Below are 18,247 nucleotides of genomic sequence, written 5' to 3'. Positions count from 1 at the left end.
ACAGTCAAATAAAACTTGCGGCCCAACCTCACTCATGCACATGGATGCAAGAATCCGAAACAAAATACCAACAAACCAAACCCGTCAGTTTATCGAGAAGATGATACATTTGTTGTATCCCAGAAATGAAAGGATGATTTAACGTTGGATCGTTTGTACAACGTGCATATAATGTACATTGATAGATTAAGGGGGAAAATAAAACAGATACCTTTCGGAAAACCAGGATTAGAGGGGAGCTTCTAAAACATTGGGATGCTATTTAAAATCCGCAATTTCCTTTTTATGGCTAAATAGTATTCAATTGTATATGTGGAATATATGTTTCATGTTTTCTTTACTCTCACCACACACAAGGTAATCTGTGAGGTGGTGAGGCTAGTGAGCCTTACTGTGCAGTCACTGTACAGTAGAAGTTATGTCAAAAGCTGTACGCAGTGGTGTATGCTGCCATGTCAGTGAAGCTGGGAAAAATAAGCCCCCAGAGGAAAAGTCAGTAATAAGATCACACGTGTGAGTGTGTGTGTCCTACATTAGCGCCCTGGCCGGTTTGGCTCAGCGGTTAGAGCGTCGGCCTGCGGTCCTGAGAGACCCGAGTTCGGTTCCCGCTAAGGGCATGTACCTCGGTTGCAGTTTGTCCCCGGCCCTGGTTGGTCGTGCGGGTGGCAGCCACTCGATGTGTTCCTTTCACATCGATGTTTCTGTCTCTCTCTCCCTTCCTCTCTCTCCCTCCCACTCTATCTGTGCAAAAAATGGAAAAATATCCTCGGGTGAGGATAAAAAAAAAAAAAAAAAAATCACACGTGTGAGTGTGTGTGTCCTACATTAGCGGTGCGTCCTCCATTTCACTGGAATTCCTAGCAGTGACTACGAAAAAGATAAGAAATAGAAACAAACAACTAAAAGAACTGGAAAAGAAGAAACAGTACTGCATCATGTCTGTGCAGAATAGCCAAAGGAATCTAAAGGTCAGTTATTAGAAATAATACTAAAGTTTAACAGGGTGATTAAGATCATTAAATGCAAATATATTGCTTCTCTCTGTACCAGCAAAAGTTAGAAAACATACAGAAGGCATAGCATTTAAAACAGGAATAAAAATTATAAGGACCTAGGAATAAGTAGTAGATGTATGGGACTCTGTGAAAGCATTTATAAAACTTTATTAAAAGACATCAAAAAGGACCCCACCAAGTGAATACATTTATTTATAGAGAGGAGACTCAAGGTCAGTAAAATGTCAGTTTTCCCAAGTTCTATAGATAGATCTATTGCAGTTCCAGTGAAAATCCCCACAGTTTTACTTGAATTTCACATGCTGATTCTAAAATGATATAGAGAGCGCAAACAGGCCAGGAATCGTGCGGACATCCTGGAGGGGGAGGAGGGAGAGGAGAGGGAAGCATCTCTACCACGTGGGACGATCCCTGCAGAGCCGTAGGAGCTGAGACGGGGGTTTGATGCAGGTCCAGGCAGACCGGCCAGTAGATCCAAAGAGAAGCCCCGAAACCCACAGCTAAGTGGGAACTAGATACACGGCTCAGTGCATTGTGCACTGCGAGCATGGGGGGGCCCACAGATGGTGCTGAGACAACTGGCTGTCGGTACGGAAAACAGTTAGGTCCCCACCTGACACCTCACGGACACCTGTTCTGGGTGGAAGAAAGAGTTAGATGCAATAGACAAGGCTTTACTATTTCTGATTCAGGGTGACAAAGGATATCTTAAACAAGAACAAAAATCTTTGCATGGAATAACGTTAGAATTAGGAAATTCTGTTCATTGAAAGACTATTTTTAAAAGTGAGAAGACAAGCCCAGCTCTGGTGGCTCAGTGGTTGAGCGTTGACCCTGCACCAAGAGGTCACTGGTTCGATTCCCCCTTAGGGCACATGCCCAGGTTGTGGGCCTGATCCCCAGTGGGGGGGCGTGCAGGAGGCAGCCAATCGATGTTCTCTCTCATCGATGTTTCTATCTCTCCCTCTCCCTTCCTCTCTTTCTAAAATCAATAAAGAAAAAGTTATTTAATAAATGACAAACCACTAGTTGGGATGAGATAGTTGTGATACTTAGTGACAACAGTTTAGTACTCAAAATAAGAAATGAAGACTATGCCATCCCATTTGAAAACAGAAGGCACGAAAGACCTCACTGAGGAAGAAACAGGATGGAGAACAATCAGAAGAAGCCCAACCCCGTGACCAAAATAAGGTCAATACCATATTTCACACCTCTGGATGGGCAGAAATGAAGCAGTCTGACAATATCAAGTATTGATCAGTATGTAGATGAATAAGAACAGTCACATGCTTCTGGTAGGGTGTAAAAATGGAGATGATTACTTAGCAAAACAATTTGAAATTGTGTTGCAAAGTTGACAATTTGCATAGTGTGCTACCCAACGACTTCATGCCTAGGCCTATCTCTAGAACATGCTTTTTCAAACTGCTGAGGGTCACCTGTTAGTGGGCCTAGCCATTTAAACTAAAAAGGTAGAATAGAAAGTATCAGAGGGTATCATTCATTTTTAAGGTTAAGTATTATTTTGTGATATTTCTGGTGTTGATGAATATATATTTTTACTGGGCTCCAATGTCAAAAGCATTACTCATGAAAGTGGTGATCAAAAGATTTGAAAACCAGTGTCTTTGAACTCGTACATGTGTTCCCTGGCAACATGCACAGAAATGTTCAAAATGTCATTGTTTATAAGAGCGCAGAATTGAGTGGGGAAAGGTGTTCTCAGACAGGAAAAGATCATTTACCGGCATCGCGGAATATTAGCACTGAAAAGGAATGGACTCTGCCTACAGGGAATAATATGGGTGAATCTTAGAAAAGTAATTTGAACAAAAAGAGCCAGTCACAGAAGACTGGAAAAAACACACATAACCATGATACAAAGCTCAAAAAGTGCCACCAAATATCTTATTTAGATGTATTGTTAGCAAGAGCAGGACGGATATTCATGCAGTGGGAACTTACTGAGCCATAAAAAGGAAGGAAGTACTGACATGTGCTGCAACCTGGAAGATCCTTGGAAACATTATGCTGAGGGAAAGAAATCAGAAGTGAAAAGACACATATTTACGATTTTTTAAAAATTAAATCCCAGAATAGGCAAATCCGCAGAGAGAGTGGATGCCTGGTTGCCGGGGGCTGGGGACATGGGGAGGGGGGAGTGACTGATGATGGGTACAGGGCTTCTTTGGGGGGCCATGGAAATATTCTGAAATTGATGACGGTGCTTGTATGATTTTGTGAATGTATTAAAAGCTATTGAATTAGGTTCAAATGGTGACGTGTATGGAATGTGGTTTCTTAATGTCAAACTTTGCAGAGGGGCAAGGGAATGATGGAAAATGTGCGCGTTCAGGATACGTTTGCCCCGGGGGTGGAGCGGGGGACAGGATGGAGGAAAGGGAAGTACGAGCAGGAGTCCTCAAGTTCTGGTTCTTAAGTTACTTGCTTATGGGTGTATCTCTTACTACTGTTCTCCCGTGTGTGTGTGTGTTACTTTTCCTACGTGTAAAACATAATGTAAGATTTTAAGGAAATATAATTATTAAATGTACCACTGAAAGCAAAAATCCTTTCTGAAGACGGCTTGACGCTCTGGGGTCCCCGTGTGAGCCTTAGCGGGACTGACGCAGCTGTTGTGACCCCTGGTGGCTGAGAGAGGAAGGGCAGCTGGGCTGCCGGCTCGGGCTGGGGAGTAAGGGACAGATCCCTCAGAACACGCGTGGTCCCGGCCACTAGGCCGGCGTCCAGGAGGTCAGCCACTGCCCGTGTTGCCCCACCAGGGAAAGAGCAAACAGCCCCGGACTTCCCTGGTTCCGGTTTCTTCCCCCTTCTCCTCTGTGGCTTTCCCCCACACTCTAAGCCCAGGAATGAGGTGCGTGTGACCACTGACATCGTCCCCTGGGAGGGCACAAGAGGCCTCGTCTTCTGCTTTCATCCAGATGGGCCACCCTGGGGTGACCGACCCCAGAGACCAGGGCCTTTTATTATTATTATTTTTAATCCTCGCCTGAGGACATTTTTGCATATATCTTCAGATAGAGCAGGAGGGAGGGAGAGAGAGAAACATCGACGTGAGAGACACACCGACTGGTTGCCATCCGCACGACCCCAACCGGGAGGTGAGAGTGGGGGACAGGGGAAGCTGTCAGCATCCAGGGTTGGCCACCGCGGCCCTGGGCGGGCTGGACTAGAGGGGCTCTGGTTACCTGCACCCCTGAACCCACGGAGGAAGGTCTTCCAGCAGGGATCCGGGCTGTGGGGAACCAGGCGGGCGGTCCAGGCATCGTGATGAACTGGAGAGAGGCACAGAGGGTGGCCTGGAGGTCCCGAGGGCCATCGTCAAAGCCTTGGGCCGTGTGGCTTGGGCAGCAGGATAGGCCAGGGGCGGAGGACGTGCTGAGCAGGGCGGAGACCCCGGCTCTGCCGCTCACGACCGTGAGGGTCGTTAGCCTCTTTGGGCTCAGGCTCGTCACCTGCAGGGGGGCCGGTCGCAGGGCCTGCTGAGCGCCTGGCTCCGTGGCCGTGGCTGGTGGGAGCAGCGGAGGAGTAAACCCCCCGCAGAACCGGCTCCTTCTGCTGGGCATCTGGCAGGGCTGAGTCCGTTGGTGAGTCACGCGGTTTCCCTGATGCGCGCGTTAGAAAATTAACAGGTTAGCTTACCTGGTCTTACGTTTGTGCAATTAAAATGAAGACTGGAAAGTTTAGGTTTTCTGCACGGATCGCTGTCATTGTACATTGATTCCGAATAGGTCTAGTAAATGCGCGCCGTCCCTGGTCCCCGCAAGCAAACAGGTGCACGGTGGGGTGCAGAAAGTCCCCAGGGAAAGCCAGTGACCTCGATGCCGTGTGGCCGCCTGGTAATCGCCCGGACGTTGTTCACGAGCAGTGCCTGGATTTAAACACTAGACCCTCGCTGTAGACACGTGACATTTATTTATGTCGGCGGAATTCCTACGGATGGCCTATTCGCTATAATGTGTTCAAAAGGACAGTGAATTAACGACAAAAAATAACCTGTTCATTTAATTACAAGCAAATCTTGGTTCAAAGCATTTAAAAATGAACAGGTGTTAATTTCCCCATGGGACATACGCACCAGAAATGTGTCTTAAATCCAAGGTCTGGTGACCGAGGCCGGCCCAGCGAGGGCCCCCTGGGCTCGGCGGGGTCCGCTGAGGGGCAGCTTCTGCTCTGTCTGAACTCTGACCAGAGGGGAGCGCTCAGAGCACAGCTGGGGACCCGCTGGGCCCGGGCAGGCTGGGGGGGAGTGGGCTTCTCCCGCCCAGGGACCCAGAGGCTGCTTTCCCTCCCTCTGCCCCCAGACGCCATGGCGGTGGTGCTGATCTTCCTGTGTGGCCTGCTGGCCCCTGCCGTCCTAGCCAGCGGTAAGTGCGCCCCGACCTGGCTCCGGTGGGGGGCAGCCATGGCCTTTCCGGGGGAGGTCCTGGCTCTTTGGGACTCTAGGGCCCTGCCCCTGGCCCAGCAGACAAGGCAGCTGCTGTTCACTGACCCTCATCTGGCCAGCCCAGCCCTCCCCCCAGGCTCCCGCAGGCTCCGCTCCTGAGCCTCGAGCCACCAGGCCCGCAGTTGGGGGCAGACCTGCACGGCGGTCTGCAGGCTCTGGCCTGTGCCAGCCACCTGTCCCAAGGAGCGTGTTTGTCTCTGCAGCCGATGCAGCCGATGCAGCTGATGCAGCCGTTGAGCAGGAGGAGAAGGACCCTTTTCATTATGGTGAGTGGGGCGGGCTGCCCGGGGCAGGGCAGGCTCTCGGCCTCCGGCCCCCACCCCGTCTCTCGCCCTGGGAGGGGGGCAGGCTCCCCAGCCCACCCCCTGCCATCTCTCGCCCTGGGAGGGGGGCAGGCTCCCCAGCCCACCCCCTGCCATCTCTCGCCCTGCTCCTCCGGCAGACTACCAGACGCTGAGGATCGGAGGCTTGGCGTTCGCTGTCGTCTTCTTCTCTGTCGGGATCCTGCTCATCCTGAGTGAGTCTCTGCGCCCCGTAAGCGCGGGGTCTGCTGCTAGGCGGGCGGGGGGCACAGGGCACAGTGAGGGGGCAGGGGCCCTCCTGGTGCTGATGCAGGAGGGCGGGGGGCACAGGCACAGTGCACAGTGAGGGGGCAGGGGCCCTCCTGGTGCTGATGCAGGAGGGCGGGGGGCACAGGCACAGTGCACAGTGAGGGGGCAGGGGCCCTCCTGGTGCTGATGCAGGAGGGTGGGGGGCACAGGGCACAATGAGGGGGCAGGGGCCCTCCTGGTGCTGATGCAGGAGGGTGTGGGGCACAGGGCACAGTGAGGGGGCAGGGGCCCTCCTGGTGCTGATGCAGGAGGGTGTGGGGCACAGGGCACAATGAGGGGGCAGGGGCCCTCCTGGTGCTGATGCAGGAGGGTGTGGGGCACAGGGCACAATGAGGGGGCAGGGGCCCTCCTGGTGCTGATGCAGGAGGGGGGGGGCACAGGGAGAGGGCAGGGGCCCTCCTGGTGCTGATGCAGGAGGGTGGGGGGCACAGGGCACAGGGAGAGGGCAGGGGCCCTCCTGGTGCTGATGCAGGAGGGTGGGGGGCACAGGGCACAGTGAGGGGGCAGGCGGCCCTCCTGGTGCTGATGCAGGAGGGTGGGGGGCACAGGGCACAGTGGGGGGGCACAGGGCACAGTGAGGGGGCAGGGGCCCTCCTGGTGCTGATGCAGGAGGGTGGGGGGCACAGGGCACAGGGAGAGGGCAGGGGCCCTCCTGGTGCTGATGCAGGAGGGTGGGGGGCACAGGGCACAGGGAGAGGGCAGGGGCCCTCCTGGTGCTGATGCAGGAGGGTGGGGGGCACAGGGCACAGTGAGGGGGCAGGGGCCCTCCTGGTGCTGATGCAGGAGGGTGGGGGACCCTCCTGGTGCTGATGCAGGAGGGCGGGGGGCACAGCCTGCCCCGGCTCAGGGTAGCCCACTGTGGGCAAGCTGGAGCGTGACCTGGGACTCGAGCCCGGAGCACGGCCTTGGACGTGTCCTTCCCTTTCAGGTCGCAGATGCAAGTGCGGTTTCAGCCAGAAGCCCCGGTGAGGACACGTGGCCGTGGGCCTTCGGGTGGTGGGGGGCAGGGGTCCCCCGGTGCACGGCCCAGTGAGTGTGTTAGAGGCTTGCCTTGAGGGCAGGGCTGAAGTTGTAGGATTGCCAGGCAGACAGCGGGTTAGTGAGCCCTTCCCTCCTGCGGAGTGTGGGGAGGGAGGGCGGAGGTGCTGGACTCCGGGGCCGCAGAGGTTCTCTCCTCTCTCAGGCTGTGACACGGCCCGCTGGTCACCTCTCCACAGGGCCCATCCCCCCACCATGGCCGAGGGCAGCTCTGACCCTCAGAGTCCGAAGTCTGGGCAGAGCCCATGCCCCCAGGGGCCCTCAGTCACCCTTCCCAGTACTTCGTTCTCCGGGGGCTGACCCTGAAGGAGGCCCTGGCTCCACCCCTGCAGTCCCGACGGCTCCCTGCCCCTGAGTGCTGGCCCCCGACGTGTCCGGGCCCCCTGCCCGCCTGACGGAGGGCTGTGCTTTCCTCCTGCAGGGCCCCGGGGGACGAGGAGGCCCAGGTGGAGAACCTCATCACTGCGAATGGTAACTGTCCCAGCCCCTCCCCACGTCCTCACCTGCACCCGACAGGCTGCCCTCCTGACCGCCGCGGTCTCGGGCGTGTCCCAGCCCCCTCCCGTTCAGTGTGCCCACAGCCCCTGAGGGGGTGTCGTGCTCAGCGTTACCGTGGGGGGACTCAGAGTTAGACAGTGCCAAGCTCCTGTGACCAGGCCGGTCTGACCGGAAGTCCCCCACGGTCATCTCTGCCGCTTGAGCCAGGCACAGGCATCCCTGCTGGGGGGGGCCTGGGGTGGGGCCCCCTTGCTGTGATCTGTTCTCCTCTCCTTCCAGCCACGGGGCCCCAGAAAACAGAGAACTGAAGGGCCGCCCTCAGGGAAGGTAAGACCGGTCTCCGCCCTCCTCGCCACCGCTCTGCAGGGGGGCCCGGCTGGCCTTTGCCTTGGGCACAGCTTTCTTCTGAGCCCTGTGCCCAGGGGGTGAGGGGACGACGAAGGGGTGAGGGGACGACGAAGGGGTGAGGGGAGGACGGCACCGCCCAGCCAGCGGCCAGGCCCACGGGGACCGCGTGGGTGCGGCTGGGAGAGGACGCCCAGCCGTCAGATGCTCCTGGTCTCGGGGTAGTCTCGCGTCATGGCCTTTCGCGGTGATTCAGAGGGTTCCTTGGGGCCACTGTGACGTGAACCATTTAGTACGAAACTTGCCCCCCAGAGCGCCGGGAGAAGTGTGCGGCCCTCCCGCACCCCAGTGCGGTGGCCTCAGAGGTCGGAGCCCTGGTTAGTGGCCCCCGCTGCCCCCCGCAGGGACAAGGGCAAGGACAGCTGTTAAATGTGTTACTGTTTCCAAAACGCTGTCGCCCACACTGGCTGGAGCCTGTCATAAGCGGACGGCGGGGTGCGCCCCTCTGCCGATGAAGCTGCAGCTGGGCCGAGCGCCGCCCTGGACGGTGAGGGACAGGCGGGACCTGCCCGGCCTTGGACCCAGTGCTGTCCTTGCCCCACCCTCTGCCCCGCCGCCTGCACGGCCGACCTGGAAATGCTGGCCTGGGAGCAGCCGTCTCTCCGCTCACTCTTGTCTCTTCTGTCTGTGTTTAAACACAAGTCAGGCATCTGCGCCACCCGAGCTGTGGGGCAGGGGAGATCTGGATGGCGGTGCCCGGCCCGGCAGCTTCCCCCACGGGAGGGCACGCGTGTTCCCGCAGCATCTGGGCTCCTCCTTCCTGCTTTGACAGCCCGTGGGCCAGGAGGGCAGAGAGGGCCCGTGGCGCAGGGCCTCCTGAGCCGGGGAGGCTGCGGCCCGCCTTGGAGGCATGTCGGAGCCCCTCCGGGCAGCCGGCGGGTCAGGGCCTGGGCTGGGCTGGGCTGGGCTGGGCAGGCTGCGGCCCGCCTTGGAGGCATGTCGGAGTTGGAGCCCCTCGCGGCAGCCGGCGGGTCGAGCCCGGGCTGGGCTGGGCAGCTCAGCCTCGCAGTCGGGTGCTGCTGTGGCTGCTCTTTCACCAGGACGTGCTCAGAGCCCCTCTCCCAGGCCCAGAACTGGGGCTGTTCGCTGTCCTGGGATGGAGACCGCGTGTCGCAGTTTCCTGTCCTTGTAGCCAGGCTCCCGCCCTGTGCCCTGTCTCCTTCCCTGTGTGGCAGCCTTGTCCTTGTCACCAGGAACACGGCCCTAGGGTGGGCCTCCCCTGTGGGTGTCAGTGGACAGAGGGGCCATTAAAGCCAGGGAGACAAGATTTCTATCTTTTCATCCTCGTCCGAAGACATGCGTAGAGAGGAAGGAGGAGAGGGGAGGGGAGCATCCGTGTGAGAGACACGGACCAGTTGCCTTCCGTACGTGCCCTGGCCTGGAATCGAACCCGCAACCCAGATGTGTGCCCCGATTGGGAATCTAACCCGCAACCCAGATGTGTGCCCCGATTGGGAATCGAACCCGCAACCCAGATGTGTGCCCCGATTGGGAATCGAACCCGCAACCCAGATGTGTGCCCTGATTGGGAATCGAACCCGCTACCCAGATGTGTGCCCCGACCGGGGATCGAACCGGCCACCTTTTGGTGCACAGGACACTGTTCAACCAACGGAGCCGCTCCAGCCGGGCCTAAGATTTCTGAGGAGCCCGAGCTCTGTGTTAATTTAAATTCTCTCCCTTTCCAGCCCCCAGACCCTGCAGGCGGCAGCTTGAACCTGTAGATGCAAATGTCGATGCTTAAGGAAACCAGCCACTCCGGCCGCAGACCTTCCCCGGAGAAGAGAACTCGGCGTCCCCCCAACACCCGTCCTCCACGTCCGTGCCGCAGCGAACCCCCTCCCGGCTGCAGCCGTGGGCTTGTCCACCTCCTGTGGCGTGTGTGTGTGCGCGCGTGTGTGTGGACCGTGGTCTCGTGGCTGCTTGTCTGTGGCTGATGTTCCGTGACCCTGGACTCCTTCCCGCTGGAGCCGAGCCCTGTCACCGGCAGCTCCTCCCTGCTCCCCGCCGCTCCCCCTCCGCCCCCCGAGGCCAGTCCCTTCTGTCATTCAGAGGTGTGTGTCCGGTTGGGGCCCAGTGGGAGCCTCCCCTCGTCCTGGGACTTGGGAAGGTCCACATCCATCACCCCCAGTCGTTCATAGCCTCGCCTCACTCCTGCAAGGGCCTGGCTCCCGTACCCCACCTCTGAGCTCAGTCTGTGCTGAGGGGCCCAGCGACGAGGCCCTCAGCGAGGAGCTGGTGAGCCCCACTTGGCCTTCAGGCAGGCGACACCCCTTCGTGGCACCTTTCTCCTGGGGCTTCCTCTATGGAGCTCCCAGTGCGGAGTGGCCGGCAGCCAGGCCCAGGCTCGAACCCTGCCCCTGGGGACGTGCCCCTCGCATCTTCTCAGCAATAACCCCTCGGCCTCTGGACCCCACCCCTCCGCGGCCCTCCCCTGCTTCCAAGACTGGTTTATAGCCCAGCTGGTCGGGACTCGGACTCCCACCCTTGAGCGGGTCCTCCGCCTCTCTGACCGCGGCCACTGGGCACCCCCAGCCCCGCCTGTCACCGGTCGGGGGAGTGCAGGGGCTGTGTGTGGGTCAGAGACCAGCCAGGGCCCCTGCAGCCCTGCGGGGACAGCAAGAGAGTGGAAAGTCCAGCCAGACCCCGCCCCCTGCATCGTGTTGTTGTGGAAACCAGTCGACCTGTGGCAGGACCGCTGTGTGCTGTGATCTGTCCCCGACAAGGAATACAGTACCTTGTTCCCCGTGGCTCAGGTGCTCCTTTCTGTGCAAGACGCAGCGTGTGAAGAGCCGGAGGGTCTCCTTGGCCAGGGAGGGAGGGCTTGTCCGGCCCCTGCTCAGTCTCCCCAATGCTGCGCCCTCCCCTTCCTCTCCTCCTCCACCCAGCCCCCTCCCCCTCCCCCTCCCGCCCTCACTCCTGCTGTTTCCCCCACCCCCTCCCACTCGTGGGCCCAGGACCTGCCCCTGCGCCTGCCCTGGAGAGGGGAGTCCCAGCCCCAGCGGCCTGACGGGGGCTCACTGGCCCGGAATGAAAGGTTCTGACCTCGCCCTGTGTCGGTTCTGAGCTACTACCTAAGGATTTGGCAAAGGGGAGCGTAGGTGGCCACTTGGGTTATGATCCAAGCTTTTCTCTTTCTGCCCATCCGAATGCCCCCTCCTCTGTGAAGCCCGCCTGGACTTGAGGTAGAACGAGTCCCTTTCTGTGCCCTGGTCACACTGGTCCCTGCCGTCACCGTCACCGGTAATACTCCGTAGCTTGGATCCGGCGGTCGAGGCCAGGCAGGCAGCGTCCCCCCGTGAGCCAGCTCTCGGGGCACAGGTGGGGCACAGGGCTCTGGGCCACCTGGAGTGTCTTCCCAAAGGCATTCCCATCTGGTTTTCTAAAAAGTGCCGTTGGCCAAATAAACACAGCTGCAGACAGTTCCCTCTGGACAGCGTTGGTGTGTGGCCCCCTCTGTTCGGGTGTCTCTCCTGAGATCAGTGTCCAGAGGGCTACTGTCTTATTCTAACGTAAGAATGCCTGGAACATCTTACGGACTCGAACCTGTCCGTAGGCCTGCGTAGATCTCATGAGCTGATTGGAGCCACAGCCTGGCGGTCCTGAGGGCCTGGGGGTCCAGCCACCCCTGCCCGGCTCCCCACCGACCCCCACCCCGGCTCCCCACCGACCCCCACCCCGGCTCCCCACCTGAACCCCACCCCGGCTCCCCACCCGACCCCCACCTGAACCCCACCCTGGCTCCCCACCTGACCCCCACCCCAGCCCCACCCAACCCCCACCTGAACCCCACCCCGGCTCCCCACCCGACCCCCACGCTGCCCGCACCACTGCTGTTTAGCTTCTGCCTTCAGGCCCCCAGGACTTTGAAAAGAAAGGCTTCTAGTTGAGGTCAAGCTCAGCACTGTCAGCCCAGGGATCCCTGTGGTCCAGAGGCCTGGTCATGCTTGGCCCTGTGACTAGGCCAGTGCTCACCCACCACGGAGCACTCGGCTCGGGGCTTCTGGCCTTGTAGCGGCTTCGCCACGGCCGCACGGAGAGCGGTGGAGGCCCAGGCCCTGCAGCCACTATTAAAGATGACACAGCTGTAGACCAGTGTACGGAGCCCAGTAGGGAGGCTCTGGGTTCCTGGTAGTGACAGCTGGGCTACTACTAGAGAGTGACCCTTCTCCCTGCAGGTGTGAACGCTGTGTCCCTGTCGCCAGCCTCCAAGCATTTGCTCCTCCTGGTAATCCAGCAGTACCGCCGGGGCAGGCAGGGGGCGCAGGTGGACACCCCCAGATAGCTCGCGGCTGGTCGAGGGCCACGGCCTGTCCCCAGAGCTCTGCAGGGCACACCACGTGGCCTCCTTGGGGGGGGGGGGGGGCTGGAATCCAGACAAGGGGAGCATCACCTGAGCTTCGCCACATCCAAGGTTCCTGGGGTCCCTTCCAGGCATCGATCAGCCAGGCTGCTCCGGGGAGGGTCGCGGGGGAGGTGAGCGGCCTGGAAACGCACGGGAAGAGCAATCTGATGGCGGTGATGATGGTGATGATGACGGTCGCCAAGCACTTGCTGTTGCTGACCGCTGGGCGGAGGACTTCACCAGCACGAACACTCAACTCACAGGCTGCAGACTGTTTTATGTAGACGCCTAGCCACACTTGCCAACCAACCTTCCACTCCTGCCGGCAAAGCCTGGGTCAGCCCAGGCCAGCGCTCTTGCCCCGCAGCGGAGGGCACACAGGCGTCGGGCACACGGGAGGGCGGCAGAGCTGGCTTCCACGGGAGGGAGCCCTTCCTTCCCACAGGCGTGTGGCCCCGAACGAGCGGGTCCCCCGCTGGGAGTGTTTGAGCTGCAGGGAATGAGCAGCTAGTGGGACCCTCTAGGCAAAACGACCTTGAGAACCTGCCCGGGGACCTGAGTGTCCAGCCCACAGTGGGAGGCCCCGCCCCCTTCACCAGTGGGCGAGCCTGCCCCTTGCTGGGCTGGCCCTGCAGTGCCAGGGGAGAAGGGTCCAGAACCCAGGCGAGGGTTGGCGTGTGTGTTCCTTCCCGACGGGAGCATGTCTGTCCCCTGGGCCTCGGCACGTGCCTGTGACTGTAACCCAGTCAGACACAGATGAGGTGACTTGGTTGACCAGGAGAGCTGCCCGCCATGCTGTTTCCCGACGGGGATGCTGTCTCCCGGTCTCGGTGACCTTGCGGTCCCGCACATATCACCTCCCAGTGACCCCCACGCCCCCTGTAAATTCCACTCCAAGGATTTTGAGGTCCGTGTGCATGGAGGTGTTTGTGTTACTTGACACCAAGTGAAAGGTCAACCTGCCCCGTGGGCCCCCAGGCTGCAGCCCCCCCCTCCCCCCGCCGCTCTGGCTTTTTTTGCAGGTTGTGGGTTGGAACTTGCCGGATTGTCCTTGCAAGTGAGTCAGAAGCGAGTGCAAGGAGCGGGGGGGGGGGGGGGTATGCAAGGCTGAAGCACACCCCAAGTCGGGGCTCCTGGTCCCCTGCCCAGGCTGCGTGGCAGAGAGCTGGTGGGGGAGGGCAGTCCAGCTCTGTCTGGTTCACCCACCCGTCCCTGGCTGCTTGCCTCACCCTGGGGACAGGGGGACGAAGGTAGGTCAGGCGTGTTTTCTTGAGCCGGGGAGGAGCTTTGGAAATACCTGTCTCCAGGCCACAGGAGGAAGAACAGTCACCTCTCACCATTAATGTGATTCATTGCTGTCACCGCCGGACTCCGGGGGGCCAAATCGGCCAGCTCAAGCCAACTAACTGTTGATTTTATGGGACCAACCCCAGCCCCATGCCTGGTTGCATAATAGCGGGGCACCGGCCAAGTCAGTGCAGGTGATGCCACGGCAGGGTGTTCTGAAGGTCTGGGGGGTAGGGGCTGTTGGGGGTGGGCCCCTGCACTGTCCCAAAGAGTGGGTTCCTGGTACAGCAGAAGGACTCGGGGCATTCTCCTGTTCCCCTCTTCTCCCCACTGTCTGAGCTTGGGCAGACCTCAGCTCTGTGTTTCCTTCTCTGCAAATGAGGCCCTTCCTAGCCATAGGGGAAGCCGGGCCGCGTGAGCCTCGGTTTCCCTGACTGTACAATGGGTCCGCAAACACCTTTCCTGTTACTGCACAAGGTCAAAGTGACGCAGTGGATGTAACACGACTTGGGAGACTCTACATGTAGATACTATGTTACTAACATGGATGTTATTAGCCATTTCCCTGTCCTCTCTCTTTGATAGCAGGGTCCCCTCTGTCCGCCTGACCAGGGTTCAAGTGTTGGCTTGCCCGTGCGCCATGGCGGTTTCCTCCCTGGGACGCTGGGCGGGGTGGTCAGGGGCACGAGCCGATCCAGGAGGCTCTTTGGAGCCGTCGAGGAGCACAAGATGGGTGCACCTGCTACTCGGCGAGGAGAGCCAGGTGGCAGACAGCAGAGACAGGTGTCCACCAGACACAGGACCTGAGCCCTCAGGCCAGGAGAGGCCTGGCCGCCTGGGTAACAAACGAGGAAGGGAGTGTGGAGCCCGAAGCAGGTCTTCCGGGGTCGTGGGTCATGGAGGAAAGGAAGGAGCACAGGGGGGTTGCTCCTGGCCGCCTTCCTGGAGGTGGTGGCAGGGTTGCTCCTGGCCGCCTTCCTGGAGGTGGTGGCGGGGTTGCTCCTGGCCGCCTTCCTGGAGGTGGTGGCGGGGTTGCTCCTGGCCGCCTTCCTGGAGGTGGTGGCGGGGTTGCTCCTGGCCGCCTTCCTGGAGGTGGTGGCGGGGTTGCTCCTGGCTGCCTTCCTGGAGGTGGTGGCGGGCCTGCAGCTGCCTCTCCGAGGTCGGGAGAGACGTGGTTACTGGGACAGGAGCACGGCGGCTGGAGAGAAGCAGTCTGTGCTGTGGTTTGGCCCGGAGTTCTGAGAAAAGGCCAGAGTGCATTTCTCTCCGGGGTATTCACTGTAGGGAGGGGGGTCAAACAGGTTTGCCCTTGTCCTCCAGCTGTGGAGAGAAGAAAATGTCCCCATGCCCGGCCTGCTCAGGGAGCAGAGAGGACACGGTGACCTTGACTCAGAGCACAGTGCCCCTTGGCAGCTCCCAGGACCTCGGTGCCCCACAGCTCGGTCATCTTGAGGCCGACACTTAAGGAATGGACCCTCTAGGGCCCACCTCCTCCTGGGCCCGCCCTATAAGACCCCAGTGACCCTGGCATCTGTGGCCACAGCGGGGACAGGAGCCAGCACCCCTGGGCTCAGGATCTCGGGGCAGCACCGATGGGCCCGAGAGCCTCCACCTCGCTGCGCCATGCAGCTGACACCTGGGGCTTTCTAGGGGCTTCTGGCCCCTTGCCGGCTGCGAGCCATCAGCAGGGAGAGCGACCGGGACCTGGGGCCCGTGGCGTGCACTCTGCCGGGCAGCCCAGACACGCAGGCTGGTGGCTGGCAGTCCCCTCGGGGGAGCTGGCGCTGAGGGCTCCGAGCACCAGGCGACCGCTCAGCCGGCCGGCGTGGTAGTGACCCCTCCCCACCGAGCCAGCGGTGGCCCCGTCTGCTGGGGAAAAGCAGGGGAGACTGAGGCAGGGCCATGGGCCGTGTCAGTATTGGCAGAGGAATTTGGGGCTACTTCTCCGTACCTCTCAAAGATCTTGATCTCTGGTCTTGGGGGCACAGCAAAGTGTGGCTGGGTGGCCCTGTTTCCATCAGCTTGGGACAGTCTAACAAAGGGAGGGGTGCAGGATTCACCTGCTCTCCCCTTCCTGGGGTGAGGTCGCACTCCCACCCCACTTGGCCTGGGGACCTCTGGGAGAACAGGGGGGACCCCGGCCGGGAACAGTCGCTGCGTGGCTGAGCAGGGAGGGAAAGCAAGTCGGGGGCCAGGTGGGGGTAGGTCGGCCGAGGTCATGCTGAGGGTCAGGGAGTGGAAGGCTCTCTGGGATCTTGTTGGAAAGACCACCCAGAAGGGAACCAGCCCAGAGAAGGGGTTACGGTGACTGTCCTTGTTCCAGAAGGGGACCAGCCCAGGGAAGGGGTTACGGTGACTGTCCTTGTTCCAGAAGGGGACTCAGCCCAGGGAAGGGGTTACGGTGACTGTCCTTGTTTCAAAAGGGGACCAGCCCAGGGAAGGGGTGACGGTGACTGTCCTTGTTCCAGAAGGGGACCAGCCCAGGGAAGGGGTTACGGTGACTGTCCTTGTTTCAAAAGGGGACCAGCCCAGGGAAGGGGTTACGGTGACTGTCCTTGTTCCAGAAGGGGACCAGCCCAGGGAAGGGGTTACGGTGACTGTCCTTGTTTCAAAAGGGGACCAGCCCAGGGAAGGGGTGACGGTGACTGTCCTTGTTCCGGAAGGGAACCCAGCCCAGGGAAGGGGTGACGGTGACTGTCCTTGTTCCAGAAGGGGACCAGCCCAGGGAAGGGGTCATGGTGACTGTCCTTGTTCCAGAAGGGGACCAGCCCAGGGAAGGGGTCATGGTGACTGTCTTTGTTCCGGAAGGCCAGCTCGGGGTGAGGACCTCCTGGCCAAGACATTGGATCCCTACCACCTCAGTTCCTACGACAGCTCCCCAGGTAGGTGCTGCCATCTCATTGTGGACGAGAGGAGGAGACCCAGAGGGGACCGTCCCAGGACCACAGCCTGCAGTGGGAACCCGGATGCTAAGGGATCTGAGCAGGGTGTGTCGGGCCTCGGCGAGCGGACACCCGTGGGGCCCGCCTGGGCTGCTCTCGGGGGGCAGGTGTCTGAGCAAAGGGCTTCTGTCCCAGGTGGCAGCCAGGACCTGACCCCCGGTCAGCTGGGTGTGGAGGACAAGGAGGGTCTGAGGAGGGACGGGGCGTGAGTGAGGAGGAAGGATGACACCCCGGACCCTTAGTGCCCAGGTGTCCCCGGAAAGGACACAGGAGCTCTATTGTGAGAGTGGCCACGGAGCTCGTGGTGGAGGCCGGGGTGGGGGCGGGGGTTCGGGAGGAGAGGGGTAGGGATGGGGACTCCTCAGGAAGGACTCTGGGGAGCTGTCAGCGGGTGCCGACCCCCCGCTTCTCTCTGTGGGAGCCGAGAAGGTCTTGCTCCCTGTCATAGGGCAGGACACACAGGAAGCGGCCTGAGTTCTGGGTCTGCCTGTGCCACCAGGGGGTTGGATCTCTGGGACGTATTCATTCAGTGACACTGGGGTTCATCCCATGCCCGCCTCATTCTGGGCGCCGGGGGTCTGGGACTGAGCACAAGAAACAAGTCCTTGTTCCCCCGGAGCTTAAGTTTCAGTCAAAGGAGAGACGAGAAACACAGTAAGGAAAAGTCACATCAGATATAAGGGCTGCTGGGGAAAGTAAAGCCAGGGAGGGGTGGAAAGGTGGTGGAGAGAGTGGGCGGGCATGACGGACGGGGTGCTGAGGGGGCTTCTGTGGGGGGTTGGCCCAGAGGGTCTCGGCAGGAAAGGTGTTCTTGGATCGGCGGGTGGGTGCAGGGGCCCAGGCAGCGTGCCCTGAGGGTGGGGCCCCCTCAGAGAGGATCGGCGGGTGCAGGGGCCCAGGCTGCGTGTCCTGAGGGTGGGGCCCCCTCGGAGAGGATCGGCGGGTGCAGGGGCCCAGGCAGCGTGCCCTGAGGGTGGGCTCCCCTCAGAGAGGATCGGCGGGTGCAGGGGCCCAGGCTGCGTGCCCTGAGGGTGGGGCCCCCTCAGAGAGGATCGGCGGGTGCAGGGGCCCAGGCAGCGTGCCCTGAGGGTGGGGCCCCCCTCGGAGAGGATCGGCGGGTGCAGGGGCCCAGGCAGCGTGCCCTGAGGGTGGGGCCCCCTCAGAGAGGATCGGCGGATGCAGGGGCCCAGGCAGCGTGTCCTGAGGGTGGGGCCCCCCCAGAGAGGATCGGCGGGTGCAGGGGCCCAGGCAGCGTGCCCTGAGGGTGGGCTCCCCTCAGAGAGGATCGGCGGGTGCAGGGGCCCAGGCTGCGTGCCCTGAGGGTGGGGCCCCCTCAGAGAGGATCGGCGGGTGCAGGGGCCCAGGCAGCGTGCCCTGAGGGTGGGGCCCCCCAGAGAGGATCGGCGGGTGCAGGGGCCCAGGCAGCGTGCCCTGAGGGTGGGGCCCCCCAGAGAACAGCGTGGCTGCCGCAGAGAAGGGCCAAGGTCAGAGAGGTCACGGGGTCCCACTGGGAAGGGCTCTGTGAGACCAGAAGGGCACTTGGGCTTCATCTCTGAGCCCCAGGAGGGCGTGAGCAGGAGCGCGAACCCTCTGTGGAGTGAGGGGCTGGGTGGGGTGACCCCAGGTCTGTGTGC

General features: G+C 60.5%; 1 protein-coding gene across 1 annotated transcript in view; it reads left to right on the top strand.

Moving 5' to 3' along the window:
* The window catches only part of LOC118627774, a 49,866-nt gene that overhangs the window by 23,688 nt on the left and 7,931 nt on the right, over window positions 1-18,247 (top strand). The window contains exons 2-9 of the mRNA XM_036258218.1: window positions 5,345-5,407; window positions 5,718-5,753; window positions 5,930-6,004; window positions 7,027-7,063; window positions 7,914-7,961; window positions 13,407-13,441; window positions 14,630-14,830; window positions 16,485-16,553. Coding sequence (XP_036114111.1) covers window positions 5,350-5,407; window positions 5,718-5,753; window positions 5,930-6,004; window positions 7,027-7,063; window positions 7,914-7,961; window positions 13,407-13,441; window positions 14,630-14,830; window positions 16,485-16,553 — 559 coding nt within the window. The 5' untranslated portion in view covers window positions 5,345-5,349. The remainder of the gene's footprint in view (window positions 1-5,344; window positions 5,408-5,717; window positions 5,754-5,929; window positions 6,005-7,026; window positions 7,064-7,913; window positions 7,962-13,406; window positions 13,442-14,629; window positions 14,831-16,484; window positions 16,554-18,247) is intronic.

Source organism: Molossus molossus, unplaced genomic scaffold, assembly GCF_014108415.1.
Source record: "Molossus molossus isolate mMolMol1 unplaced genomic scaffold, mMolMol1.p scaffold_m16_p_13, whole genome shotgun sequence".
Lineage (NCBI taxonomy): Eukaryota > Metazoa > Chordata > Mammalia > Chiroptera > Molossidae > Molossus > Molossus molossus.
This window is presented reverse-complemented; position numbering and strand designations above follow the sequence as displayed.